The 14,822-nt window shown below is 35.7% G+C and overlaps 1 protein-coding gene across 11 annotated transcripts in view; it reads left to right on the plus strand.

Annotated features, from left to right (window-relative positions):
- NEDD4L (NEDD4 like E3 ubiquitin protein ligase) overlaps window positions 1–14,822 on the plus strand; it is a gene marked incomplete at its 5' end in the record, with an annotated part of 305,674 nt that overhangs the window by 236,164 nt on the left and 54,688 nt on the right. For 6 of the 11 annotated variants that reach the window (XM_081320525.1, XM_081320526.1, XM_081320519.1 and 3 more), the window contains 4 exons: window positions 4,243–4,317; window positions 7,107–7,166; window positions 11,414–11,545; window positions 12,697–12,816. In XM_081320525.1, coding sequence (XP_081176651.1) covers window positions 4,243–4,317; window positions 7,107–7,166; window positions 11,414–11,545; window positions 12,697–12,816 — 387 coding nt within the window. The remainder of the gene's footprint in view (window positions 1–4,242; window positions 4,318–7,106; window positions 7,167–11,413; window positions 11,546–12,696; window positions 12,817–14,822) is intronic. The other 5 variants (XM_081320527.1, XM_081320521.1, XM_081320522.1 and 2 more) reach the window with 3 other exon arrangements.

The following is a 14,822-nucleotide window of genomic DNA, read 5'->3' on the forward strand; positions in this document are numbered from 1 at the left end:
TTTATGCTATTAAATGTGTATTGTGATTTCATTTGGAAGAGATTTTATTCTTACTTATAACTTCAGCGAACTTGATAAACAAAGTAGAAGTTCTTTGAATGCTTAATTGAGATAAATAAATAAACAAACAGCAGGTGGAATTTTCTTTTCTTTTTTAAAATGTATTTTTAGAAGTTAAGTTCATAAAGTAATTTTAATAGTATCCAATCTGGGTCAGTCACCAGGACCAGAGGTTTAGTCTTCCGAGCTTCTTCATCCTCAGGGAATTTCTTTAGACTAAGACCGACCCAGATTGGATCCTGCAACGTTATCCTGGGACATGTATATTTGCCTTCATTCGTAATTTTAACAGAATCTATTTTCATATATAAATGTGGCATACAATTGGAAAATTTATACCAACATCTGTGTATTGGGATAATTATGTTAATGCACCGAAAGGTTGTTTTGCCTTTGTTAACTCAGCAATTGCATTAATGGCTGGGATGAATATCAACAGTGAATGTAAGAATTGCGCTATGCTGTTTTAATTAAAAGGACAAACAAAAAGTTTTAATCAGTGTTTGTTATGTAGCAAATTGCCATACATATACATTTAACGAGACAGTTCATCAGCTTGCCCTTTTAGCAATTAAGTACTGTAATAAGAAACCAGTATGGAAAATATTTTTTTTCAAAGCTAAAGTGGGGAAACAAACCTAAATAATTGTCTCTACAAGATTAAATATTATGAAAGAACAAAAATATGCAATTCATACTGAAGAAGACAAATTATATTAAAAAGGGAGTATACAAATAAAGTTGAGGAGAGTAAAAACATTACCCAATATGACGTTTGAGTTGATGGGCATAATCTATCAGGAAAACATGTATTAATATCAATACTAAATAGAGTCTCTATATGAGTAAGCCTGTTCTTTATTAGAGGATCTCTTAAACAAAAATTGTTGAGTTAATTCTTTCTTCAGTGCCATTTCCACACTGTGGATTACCATTGAGCCAATGCTATCCATTCCTTGTCCAGTCCTTTGTAAAAAGAAATCTTGCTATTAATAATTTAAGTTTAATTCATTTCTTAATTTTGTGTACTTTAGAAAGTACTTCAGTTTTGCCCTGTTTTGTGTACTTTAGGAACTTCAAACAGCTGTCCTACTGCTGGATTCTCTTTAAAGAAATTTTGTGAAATTTTCTCAATTTCTTCAACTTTTAATCAAAAACTTTGGACATTGCCATCAAAACTTGCTTAAAATTTCAGTCTAAAATGAATTAGATTAATATGATGCAGAATTATGGGGAAATACTACCAGTAAATTATTAGTCTACTCTAGTCATTTCAAAACCATTTCTTCATGATTTGTTGAAATGTCTTTAAAAGGGATTCTTAAACATTCTTAGTTCAACTAAGTTTCCTCTCCTAAATCCTATTACCAAAGTTTTTGAGATTTTCCAGATGTAAATTCTTTATGTAAAATTAATGTTCCTTATGATTAAAAAATAATGAACATGCAACTATTCAAATGATTTATGAAAGTGAAGATAAATAGACTGCTTAATCTGAACCACATTGGAATTTGTCTCTGTTCTTTCTGTGATAAACATTTAATAGAACAAATTTATCCTTTGCATTTGAATAGTGAAATGGAAATATATTTCCATCTTAACCAAGCTTCTAATGATAGCTGTGATTATAGATTTAAAACAGTTCAGTCTAATGGAGAGTTAAGAACAAATCCATTTTTACCCATGATCTATTTTATTTAGTATTCCAGCAATACAATTTTTCATCTGTAATCCATCAAAATAAATTTGACATTCCTAAATCTCCACTTTGATTTTGTTAATGTTGCATTTTGCTCCTACTGATATGGGAAAAAAATCTGTGTATTGTATGAAGGCTTATTTATGCTTTTTCCTAAGAAAATCCTTTTTCCTACAAATATCCTTCATTTAAAACCTTCTAGGCAACAGATCAATTTCACATTTTATCTGGCTAACAAGCCAAGCCTTCAACAAATAGAGGTATTAAGCTCAGAGAAAACATTCAGGAAAATATTATTTTGTTGTCTAAGGGCTGTGAAGTCCGGCTTAAATGGATATGATGAGTCCATTTAAAAAAAACAACAATTGGAGATAGGATTTAGAAAAGTTTTCTAATACAGTTCTACGATAGTAGTGAATTACTTGGGGATCTATATAACACATTTCTCATAAATTATTATGATCGATGTAAGTTTTCCTGAAACATATAAATTACAGACTGTCTTTCTGATCAAGTGAATTCTACAAGTGTCAGACAAAGCAAAATAGACTGGTAAATCTCTCGTGTTTTTGACTGACATGTACCATGCCTATACAATCCTCACTTCTCATTACCATTATTTACAAGTAGTCTTCACCTTCTCTACAAGAGTGGAATAAAAAATAGTTCAGATAGTCCTTGAAATGCAATGAGCATCTTTGATCTTAGTTAAAGTAACAAAGCATTAATAGCTATTTTCTATCTTCATTGCCTCTTAGAAATGTTTGTCTTTCTAGCATTGTGAACCCTACCAATATGAAAAAATATATATTGGCATTAGGTAAAAGGTAAAGGTTCCCCCGTACATGCATGCTAGTCGTTTCCGACTCTAGGGGCTCATCTCCGTTTCAAAGCCGAAGAGCCAGCGCTTGTCCAAGGACGTCTCCGTGGTCATGTGGCCGGCATGACTAGACGCCAAAGGCACACGGAATGCTGTTACCTTCCCACCGGAGTGGTCCCTATTTTTCTACTTGCATTTTTACATGCTTTCGAACTGCTAGGTTGGCAGAAGCTGGGACGAGTAACAGGCGCTCACTCAGCTACGCGGCACTTGGGATTCAACCCGCCAAACTGCCGACCTTCTGATCCACTAACCCACTAATCCACTGAGCCACTGTGTCCCTTTTATTGGCATTAGGAGTATTTCTTAAAAGAGAATTAGAGGGGAATTAACAACCAATAATTGTTTCCTAAGCTAAAAATAATATACTTGGTATGATTCAGGGAATATCAGTGCTTTTCTTCCTTTTATCAACCAGGAAGCAGAAGGTACTTTGATACTTCTAAACAGATGGTTTAATACAAACATACCCAGTTTTACAGTGAAGAAATAGTTTAAGATGATCTAAATGCTGTAGCACTTTCTGCAAACAAGTAATCACTCAGTACAGTCCTTAACTTACAACCATTAGCTTAGTGGCCATTCAAAATTACAATGGCATTGAAAAAAAGTGACTTATGATAGTTTTTCACACTTACAGTGGTTGCAGCATCCCTATGGTCACATGATCAAAATTCAGATGATTAACAGCTGCCATTTGTAATGTCCCTGGGTCAGCTGATCACCTTTTGCGACCTTCTGACCAGCAGAGTCATTGGGAAGCCAGATTCACTTAACAACCATGTTATTAATGTCTGTAGTGATTCACTTAACAACTGTGGCAAGAAAGGTTGTAAAAACCCATTTAACAACTGTCTTCCTTAGCAACCGAAATTTGGGGCTCAGTTGTGGTCATAGGTTGAAGAGTACCTTGATTGTTCTGAGAATTGTTCCTTTGTAAATGGATTGATTTGATGTATAATTTAAGTGTTCCACTATGAAAAATAGAAGGACTGTAGTTACTACTAAGGAAACACCAAGTCTGGCATGAAAACATATTTTAAGTTACTTATTGTAAATTCTTGAAAAGCAAATATTTTTCAGCAATCTTGCAAGAATCTTCATAATCTTGCAAGATGCTTCATAAGATGTTAAATTATTTCTCTGTGCCATCTCTAGAAAATCCTGAAGATTGTTCAAGTTGTTCCCCAAATAATAAATGGAATCATTGAAGATGGGAGACAGTGAATTTTCATGAAATAATCTTTTTTTCTTTCATTCATGAATAGCTTTCCACCTTATTAATTTTGTTCCATCAACAGTCTGCCCAGAATTGAGGAAATTAAATTTCCAATAAGAGTACTGTTATCTTCTTGCCCATGCTGGCTCCTTCCAATACTAGATAACATATAAATTTCTGCCATTTAAAATTAAATTCAATGTTTTGTTCATGAAATGGAGAGTAAGATTTTTGGCAATCAAATCAATTGAAAGAAGGGTGAGTTAACTTATTAGCTGGAAGAAAGGTAAACTTATCAAGTAGCTGAATGAAGGCTAAAGTAACCATATGATGCCAGGGAAAAATGACAATCACAATGTAAATAAAACTTTTTTTTTATTCCAGCAAAGAGATCCTTCTGCAAGGTTGCGATCTTGTAGTGTAACTGATGCTGTTGCCGAACAGTCTCTTTTATCACTGGTAAGTAGAAATTTCTTGGATTTTTTGTTTGTTTAGCAAATTTCAGGAACGCATTTGTGTTGAAATATTTTGAACTGCATAGGAGGATTTTTTTTGTTTTTGCTTTTGTTTTTGAAATGGATATCATTTCAGTTTCTCTAATATATTAATGGCTACTTCCCTAATGGAAAAAGACACAGTGCCCAGGTTCTGGGAAAGAGGCTAATTAACTTCAATAAATGCATAGCAAAAATATTCTTTGTACCAGCTGGATAAATCTTTTTTATGATGGTAGCATCATCACTTTGGTACATGGGCACAGAGGATCTCAACCATCCGTAAAATTTAATGCTGTTTTTTTCCATTTGGATGGTGATTATTTACAATAGCAATATATGTATTTCCATGTGTGCAAATAACTGTTGCCCTCAAGTTGAGCTCTCACTCCTGGTGGCTACTATGTACTTTTCTTCACCATAAGAGAACAGTATTTCCAGTCCAGTCTAAAAAAAATGGTCAAAAATTGACTGATCCAAGTACAAACCAAGTCTATTTCTGCTTGGCTTCCAAGTAGAAAGAAGGTCAGCCATGTGTTCATGTCTGTGAATGAAGGCCATTTCGATTAAAAATTTAGGCTTTTCTGGATTAGTGATTTTAATGTAGTTTATAGTCATTTCTGCAAAGATGGGAACGCAGGAGGCTGGTAGAGAGATGGACTCAGGATGTGGTCTCAAGAGAGCTTATAAGGAATGGAGAGATTGATAAGGGAATTTGTAAAGAGGCTGGAAGAGCATTTCTAAAGAGGTTTTTTTTTGTCAAACTTTATTAAGCCTGTCAACATCTAAAAAGTTTTTTTTAAAAAAAAATATCTATTCCACAATACTGGAGTGGGGATTTTTTTTTTGCTTTTTAAAGAATTGTTTTAAATTGTTGATTCATTTGAATATTCCTTTGCTTTTCTCCTTCTAAAATGAACACCATTTATTGTGCTTTATTTCACCTGAGGTTGGAGGTACCACATTTTATTTTGGGGATAATTTTCCCCACCAGGTCGCATAATGGCAGTGTGGGCATATTTTAGGAAATGCCTCTCTCTCCTCCATACTTATCCATCAAGCTGATTTTGAAAAAAAAACCCAAAATCAGTTAACTTCTTGCTTACTAGGAGGAATCATATCTGGAAATTGTAGAAGAGCAGACCAGGGGTGGGGGGTGAAACAGAAGCTATGCACAAGAATCTGGTCAGCTAAAATTAAGCACTAAATTGGTGCCAGATAAGGTCAATGGAATTTAAGAAAGGTTGGATTTGGATCATTCATGGCAATGTAAAGACACTTAGCTAATGACAGCTTGTAAGCCGCCCTGAGTCTTCGGAGAAGGGCGGGATATAAATGTAATAAAAATAAATAAATAAATAAATAAACTCTGCCCACTAGCTCTGCCTGTTCTTCTACAAATAAGCCCAATTGAGCAGCTTACTGTCATCATTTTTGTATGAATCCATTTTCAAATCCATACTCTCCTTTTTATTTAGGGATGTATTTAAAATGTGTATGTCACCCTTGAAAAGAGTTTTTCTACTTTCTAAAAAAGAAAATATATGAAATTTTGATGTATGTATTTTGAAAGTATTTCATCAAGAAATAGTCATTGCTATGTGTATTTTATCCTGAAATATGTATTTTATATGTTTTTGGTAACTTTGGAGTTTGCAGGTACAATACAAAATATCAATAATAATAGGGTATTCTGTAAGCCACTTCAACATGATTTGAATTTCAACTCCATTGAACCTATTTAATGTGGTTCAGTGCTAATTGGGATGATATATGTTGCAGTCCAAAATTTGAAGTGGAGCAGATGTTGTTCTAGATAGAAAAAATAAGGCTGGTTCACATCAGATATGGATCAAATAAATATTTATGCATCCCTCTTTCTGTGCAAATTTGAATAATTCTCCGTTACATGTAGGTCTTGGGTAATTCTAAATTAGATCTCTGGCTTGTATCTCTGGATTGGGTGCTTTTGCTGTAGATCTCAATATGTCTTCTCTCACTGTAATCCATATAGAAATTATACTACAATATGCTTTGTTCCGTTACTCTATCTTGTGTCCACAAGGTTTTTTTCTGGGAATACAAAATTCATACTAACCTTTGGCAGATTTTATGGGGAAGAACATACTCTTAATTATTTTAATCTGGGATTCCTATATGTGATCAAACAGTAAAAAAACTACACAATGTTTTTTATCAGCTAAGGTTTTTTCCCCCTGTTCTTCTGTATTCTAGTATGGTGTTTTTTTCTGGGAAAATCATCAAGCTCAGCTTCTTTTTCAGCTTGACTCTACTGAAATCTATGCATTTGCTGTGGCCAAATCCAACTTGCTTCATTTTATTGTTTACATACTTGTTGTAGGTATCATCTTTCTATCTTTTGCAGGGAAGAAAAAGTTAATGATCGTGGACACATTGCCTTCTCTTTTCTGGTGCCTATGATATATATACATTCAGACCTAATATATATACATACATACATACCTATATATAGTCTGAATCGGACCTCCAATTCTACGTGGGGAAAAAACCCGAATGACCAAAGATCTACATACAAACACCCGCGAAAACATATATATATATATATATATATATATATATATATATATATATATATATATATATATATGCTTTTACACTTTAATACTGCTGTTATCGCTGCTATAACGTAAAGATCAAAATGTTTACCAAAATGCCATTATTAATTAGCGTATTGAATGTTCCTTAACTATAACAATTATTATTATTTAACAGCCGAGTGGCCCATCTAGAAGACTTCGTTCTTCCACGGTCACTGGGGGTGAAGAGTCAACGGTAATAATACTTTTATCCAGCCAAATCTATATCCTCCTCCTCCTCTTACTTAAAACTCTCTTCTTTTCTTTTCCCTTTGTTGTCAGAATATCGATCTTTCAGGGTTTCACATGTTAGGGTTGGATGGTAACAAAACAAAACATGTGATGTCATGATGAAAATACTTGTATCAGACTTTGGAAGGCAAGTGGGCAGGTGTGGCATTTGCCTGGTGACATCACCTCACACCTCTTGTCATTTTTGGCCTTGATGGGTTTGCTGGAGATGCTTCTGCTTTTAGATTGGGCACAGATCCGCTTTTAGAAAATTCTCTACTAGTGCAACTCTGCAGATACCTTACTTCCGTACCCCAAAAATGCTTTTTCAAAAGCAGCTGGACATTTTTTTTGTTTTTCCTTGAAGACATTTCACTTCTTATCCAAGAAGCTTCTTCAGTTCTGAAGAGTCAGAATGAAGCTTCTTGGATGAGAACGAAATGTCTTCAAGGAAAAACAAAGAAAAACCAGTTGCCTTTTGAAAAAGCACTTTTTGGACAACCATGACCTGAATGACTGAGAATCTCCATAGATACATTTCCATACCTTGGTAGTGAAATAAATTGCATCTTCCCACCATTCTCCCAACTTGAGTATCTTCTGTAATTATTCATCTACTTCAGCCAACACTCCTACTATGGAAACATTCTCAGTATCTAGTTGTATATTTCCTATGGTGTTACTTCTGATAGCCAGTTCTCTTCTCTGCCTCCAACTGTGGTATTTTAAAGTTTATTAAAATGTTGCTTCCCAGTTTCTTCTTTTATACTAAAGGAGAAATAGCTGAAAGGCAAAGAATCATCTGTGTGTGCACGCATGCAGAAAAATTAGAGGTGGAGTAGAATTTACCTCTCACAAGCTGTAGATTGCCTAATGAGCAAGTAATTATCAGTCAGATGTCTGACTTCCACATACTGGAGATGCACCTGTGTGAGTCTTTCTCATTTGAATCAAGCAGAGAATATTGGAAAGTAGGAATAGATAATTGCAACATAAACAGGAATGTCAATTTGTAGACAAGAGAAAGGGACAGAACATTCTTAAAACAAATTTTGAAGAAATACACTTGGCCTATACCAGTGAAGTTGTGCAAAGCATTTAAAGGAAGTGGTTTGCAACATGTATTAACACAAACCAAGCACCTCCCTTTGAATTATTAAGCCAACGGTCTTTCTTGCAACTGGTACAACTGCCTGATGTGGGTTGTTTGAACTTACCGTGCATGCACATGCCTCCTTCAACTCTTCTATGGGGACCAGCAACAAAGTGAAGCATGCACGCGCACATGTGAAGGCAAACATGAACTCCTTTCAAAGTAACCTTAAGAGCCCTGCAAAAAAAAAATGTTTTAATTATTTGGAGAGAGATGCTTCATTTGTGCTGGCAAGTGTTGCAGGCCACCTACTTCAACAGCTTTGCACGGCCCTATTTCCCAGACTCAAAAACGTATAAATCAGATTATTGCAGAAATCCAACAGACATCCACGGGTAAGACACAGACAACTAACTAAAGTAATCAAAAATAATTACAATTGTTTTCAGTGGCTGTTCTTCAAGAATAGAGATGCCAAGAAGACAGGGAGCCAGTGTTCTCATTGTCTATGTTTATTTATAAATTGGAGGATAAAGGAGGAGTAATGATAATGGAAAGAATCAGCAAAAATGTCTTGTTATTAAAAAAGTAGTTTTTACTTTTGATGTCATGTGTTGTTGTTGTTTGGGGGAAAAAATGAAAAGATTGTCATTTGAATAGCAAATAATTTATTTTATTCTAAGAGACATTGTTTCTCTTCTGTACTAATCTGTTTATTGAGATCTCATCAATATTTTAAACTACAGATTTTGAAATGTCAGTTAAAACTAGACAATTTTCCTGCATTGAATATTTTTCACTTTGAATCTACTGTTCATTGTTATATGATAACAGTAGGATGGATCAGTTATGGATCAATTTACAGTAGATTCCACAGCTATCAGCCATCAGAGAAGACCATCTTATGGGGGGAAGCTTACCTGCACAAAAAAAGGTTCTAAATTTACCAAATTTATGTTAGAATCTGAGGTAAAAAAAATAGGAGTTAATTTGAGGGAGAAATAGAAAACCATCAGGAATAATCACTATCACATTTTGGTACTTTTTTTCTTTGAAAAGGTTCAGGCTATGTTGGAATATATCCAGTTAAATGGTTTAGTAATTTTCTGCTGAATCTATGGGAGGGAGGGAGGGAGGGAGGGAGGGAGGGAAGGAAGGAAGGAAGGAAGGAAGGAAGGAAGGAAGGAAATACTTGTAAAGTTGTAATACCAAGTTCCACTGTTGTTGTTTTTTAAGTGTTTTATTTATTTGATTTATTTACCATCCATCTTACCATGATTTCATAATCTAGAAGAACAATGATATTGTGATATTTCATACTATACAGGCAGAATGCAGTCACATGCTTTTTCCTCAGGGATGGTGGACAAATTTGTACTTCTAACACGTCCTATTCCTAACCCACTACTGCTGGAGCATAGTCATAGGCTAGGCAACAATGGACATGATAACACCAGCAAAGCTTTCGGTACTGAATGTCCTGCTTTGAGACAGAGTTCTAGAGCATCCTGAGGCCTCAGAGCAGCCCAACAATATTTTGCCATTTGCGAAAAATTAGTTAAAATTAGGGAGTCATTTTTAGAACAAAAGCCTATACATAAAAATTAGGAGCCACCTGTGAATAAAGTTTGGCTTTCAAACTGATTTAACACACTCTGGTAACGTTCTATTAATCTCAGACTTAAGCAATGATCCTTTTTCTCATTTTAAAAGAATTCCATGTTTTTACAAGCCGGAAAACATTTCTCCTCACCTACTATTTTAAAAGGAGTGTTAAAAATGTTTGTTTTTACTCCAACGAATGTGTATCGGTGCATCATTACATAAAAATAGTAATTTTTGTTTGCTTCATGTACTGGAAATTATTTCAAGGTATCTTTCTTTCCATGTAAAAATCACAAGCTTTAATAATCATGGCCTGCTATTATTTTATAGCAGTGACTTTGAATCAGAAAATAATAGAAAATCACATTGTCAAAATTTAAAAGTAATGTTTAACACTGAAGGAAGAAAGGGAGTATTTTTATAACATTTTGTAATCTACACAAGTAACCATGTTTTACCTTGTCATTAAAACTAAAAGCATTATTTGGTAATTTTAAAGATTGTTCAACTTTAATCAAAAGTTTCCCTTGCTCCTATCTGTTTCATTAACTTCTAAAAAAAACATACGAGGTCATGAAATATGTACCCATTTCTTAGTGTATATAAATATAGAACTCCTACCGTGCATGCACGGATGAATATTTGTATGGTTTATTGTGCTTGTTGAGGCAGAATCTCATGGCAGGTTGCATTGTGTATCTTATTTGTCAATATTAAGAATGGCAGGCTCTCAATATTCCAGTTATTTTGCAGTTTATTGTGCAAACCAGGGACAAAGTGTTGCAACATGAGAATCTCAGAATCCAAGGTGGATCATTACAGGACAGTTCTTCCTAATGGAAGTCACATTTAAACCATATTTAATGACATCAAAATGCTGCTCAAAGGGGATGCAGTCATTAGCAGGAAATTTTAAAGAAAAATGTTCAAAGCATTAAAAATTTCAAATTTCATATATTAAACAACATAATGAGCCTGTCGATTTAGTAATGAGCCAATGTCTTTGAAATGAAGACAACACAGCTTGTGACCCAGCCAAAGTCACTTACAATAAACCACTAGGGACCATTTTGTCTGATTGGTACCGTTTTAGTGAAGCAAATGAAGTCAGTTTTTCATCATTTAAAGTATAAAAGCTTTTCTAACTGTCTTTGTTCTCAGCCCTCCTAGTACGTGTGCACTGATTATGTGCAGGCTTTTTATATTCTTCTGCTGTTTTGATTGTCTATCTTTAATGAACAGATCTCATCTTCAGCAAGGATAAAATGGCGATTACCCTTGTCACACTGGACAGCATTTATAGCCTCTGTGAATTTCAGTTCCTTGCTATCTACTTGCAAATTTGCTAACCCTGCTTTTGTGATTAAAACTGAATCTTTATTTTTCTGAAAGTGACCCTTTTAAAGAAGGGTTGTGCCAACACATATCTTCTCAGTTGTTCTGTTGCACTTACTGATTGTAAGAATGACTCACTGCCACAAAGTTAACACTATGGTAATTTCTTGCATAAACAGCCATCAGTGGCCTATGTTCATACTACACCGGGCTTACCTTCAGGCTGGGAAGAGAGGAAAGATGCTAAGGGACGTACTTATTATGTCAATCATAACAATCGCACTACAACTTGGACTCGGCCTGTCATGCAGGTATGAACTTCTTCTCCAGGATAGCAGTGAGATCTTGATAATCATTTGCAGTTCTTTCAGATTCCAGATGAAAACTATGGGGGAGGACAGTTTCTGATGAAATAATTGTCTCTCAGTGAAAAGAGATGCACATTATCCTTGGTAGAATCTGCTATGGCACAGGCCCAATGCCCAATCTCATGTACATCAAACTTTGGCAGATCTGCAGCATAACACAAGCCCACCCTTAACATCCACACTATTGATAAGGAGGGAAAGTGGGCAATGCAAGGCCATGTTCTGACTTACAACAACTAGGTGATTAAAAGCAGATTTCTCTTTCCCTCTCACCTCAATGAAGCTTGAGTTGTCAGCTCGCAGTGAGTGAAATTGCAATTTCCTGGGGCTATAACATTGTTAATTGCAATTAACAAACTGGAGCTAGCTCCAAGCTGCACTCCCTCCCTTCCGCTCTTTAATTACAGTTTAGCAGCATTAAACATGAGATCAAATTAAGCAGGATTTTCTAATAAATCTCCATTCTAAAGCAGTCCTTTTCAAATCTTGATTTAAAGTTATTAATTCTTGCATTTCCATAGCTATCTATGATTAGCATTAATGCCATTGGACTTTTTAAGCCAAGAAATAAAATGAAATAAAAAATGTAAATGATTTATCCAGAAAATGGAAAGGCACATGCTGTGGACAATAATTTAGAATCATAGAAATAGAGGAAACTGCGAGAAGACGATTACTAAAACAACCAAGCACCTGCACCAATTAAGGGAACTTATAGGTAACAGTATATAACTGGAGGTTTTTCCAAATTTTGACTAATAGACAAAAGACTGGTTCAAGCACATGGTCATGAATGACTTTCTGGATAGAGGTTTCTGTGGGACGTGCAGAAGACAACAGCCATTCATGTCATCTCTAGTTTGAGAAAACAATCATTCAAAAAATGCCAGTAAAATAACCATATTGGGATGCATTGTTCCAATTGTAATATGTTTCCTACTTTGGATTGCCCTCCACTGGAATGCTTTATCAAAAGCGGGAATGAGTGAGGAGCGTTAATCATGATTTATTGAATTCAGACATCCTTTATTATACAGTAGTTTTCAGTAAAGGAGGTCGTAACCTATAGCTAACTTGTGTTTGCCTCTATATAGCTTGCTGAAGATGGTGCTTCTGGGTCAACATCAAACAGTAACAACCATCTAAGCGAGCCTCAGATAAGACGGCCTCGTAGCCTCAGTACTCCCACAGTTACACTATCTGCACCGCTTGAGGTGAGAAGTTCTCTTCCCCAAATCAGGCTTTGCCTCTTGGGTTTTCATTCTTCCAATCTCATTAATTCTACTCACCATTTCTGTTCTCCAGCCAGCTTTACAATGTCTCTTTTGTGCCTCAGTCATATTTGTACTTGTCTTTATTTTGTAAGATTACACTTGTTTATTCTGACCAGTTTTCCCATTTAACAATTTAAGATTGGATTGCTTTTCCAGCTGATTATCTCCCTTGACCCTTAGTACATTCATCTTCCAATAGGTAATGTGCTTCTTCGAGTATTCCTTCGCATCTTGTAAGCTCATTGTGTTAGAAACGTTCTACAGATTTTGGTACCGGTTGTGTGTGTATTTCGGTTTTGACTATCGTGATTCATATTTGATGTTTTATACTTTCAATATACTTGCTTTATTTCCATTTGCTTAAGCTAGGGCTTGATTTCTGGTAGCTTTATGACGCAGTTCTTGTGGAATAGTGTCCTTCCTGAAGTTAGCAGTTTCAAAACACTGTAAAAAAAAACAACCCTGACTTTTTTCCCTTGGCAGAGTATACCAATCAGGTTGGTTGATATGGAATGTTTAATTACTCTTCTCCTATGTCTGCCATGAATTGACTTTGGTCTTTTTTTTTCTTTTTAATTTGAAGTTTTCATCTTGTGCTGTAAAATGTCTAGAGCCACTTTATGCTTGAGATGGTATGCAAGTTGATTAGTTGGTTTATTGATTGATAAATCCATCCATCTCAGGACGGTTTCCTTTCCTTCTCTGAGCTTCCCACTCTTTTTCTGACTAGCATTAGTTGCAGATTCCACCTGATGGTGGTTGGGTTGGGTACTAGAGATAGTTCTTGACTTACAACCAAATTGCAACCAGAATTTCCACTGCTAAGCAAGGCAGTCATACCCAATTTTACGACCTTTTTGACATGGTTTTTAAGCGAGTCACTGCAGTTAAGCAAATCACACAGTTGTTAAGCAAATCTGGCTTCCCCCATTGACTTTGCTTGTCAGAAGCCAGCTGGGAAAGTCACAAATGGCAGGAACTTGACCCTGGAATTCTGCAACTGGCATAAATATATGCCAGTTGCCAAATGCCCAGATTTTGATAATGTGACCATGGTGATGCTGCAACACATATAAGTGTGAGGATTGGCTGTAAATCACTTTTTTCAGTGCTGTTGTACCTTCGAATGGTTGCTAAATGAGTGGTTGTAAATTAAGAATTACCTGTGCATGTCTAACCTAGGAGGGAAAACATGGCTGGATGAGAGAGACAAAAATGTCTTTGTTTTAGAAAAATCTTGGATCCCACCCCTTCTGTAGAGAAGATGAGCTTATAACTTCTTTGCTATCGTGTATGCAAGAAAAAGGGACTCTTCAAACTGGAAAGATTGTTTTAAAGAGGCAAATATAGTTCAACATAATTATCTGTGAAGCAATGCATATAAAAGGTGAGGGGAATCCAGATTTCATGTGATGGAAATTGAGCTGGTGGCGACCCAACAGTGGAGTATTTGACAGCAGTTGGCAGGACTCAGTTATACTTTTAAAAATGTGATGGGAATTCATTGGCAAAGGGATTAAAAAATAAAATGTTTTTATAAACATAGGGTGCAACCGTAGACTCAGAATATTGTATGCAGCACTGTTCATCAACCTCAAAGAAGATACAGGTAGTCCTTGCTTAACTACCCTAATTGGGAGTGGAATTGCTGTTGCTAAGCGAAGCACTTGTTAGGCAAAACATCACATGACCATACCACTTAGGGATGGCATTTCCAGTAGTCCCAGCTGTAGTCATTAGGCAACGACCTCGGGCTTCTCCTACCTTGCTATGTTCGCCTTGGCTTCAATTCCCCCACCAGCTTAACTCACCTTCACCTCTGCCCTTTTGACTGTCCTCCACTCTGTTGTTGCTGCTACACCTACTCCTCCATCTTTTTCCTCCCGCTGCTGATGAAGTATCCTTTGCTGAGACAGGTGCTGGCCCTTGGAAAGGCCAAATGCAGC

Source organism: Vipera berus, assembly GCF_964194415.1.
Source record: "Vipera berus genome assembly, chromosome: 2".
NCBI lineage: Eukaryota > Metazoa > Chordata > Lepidosauria > Squamata > Viperidae > Vipera > Vipera berus.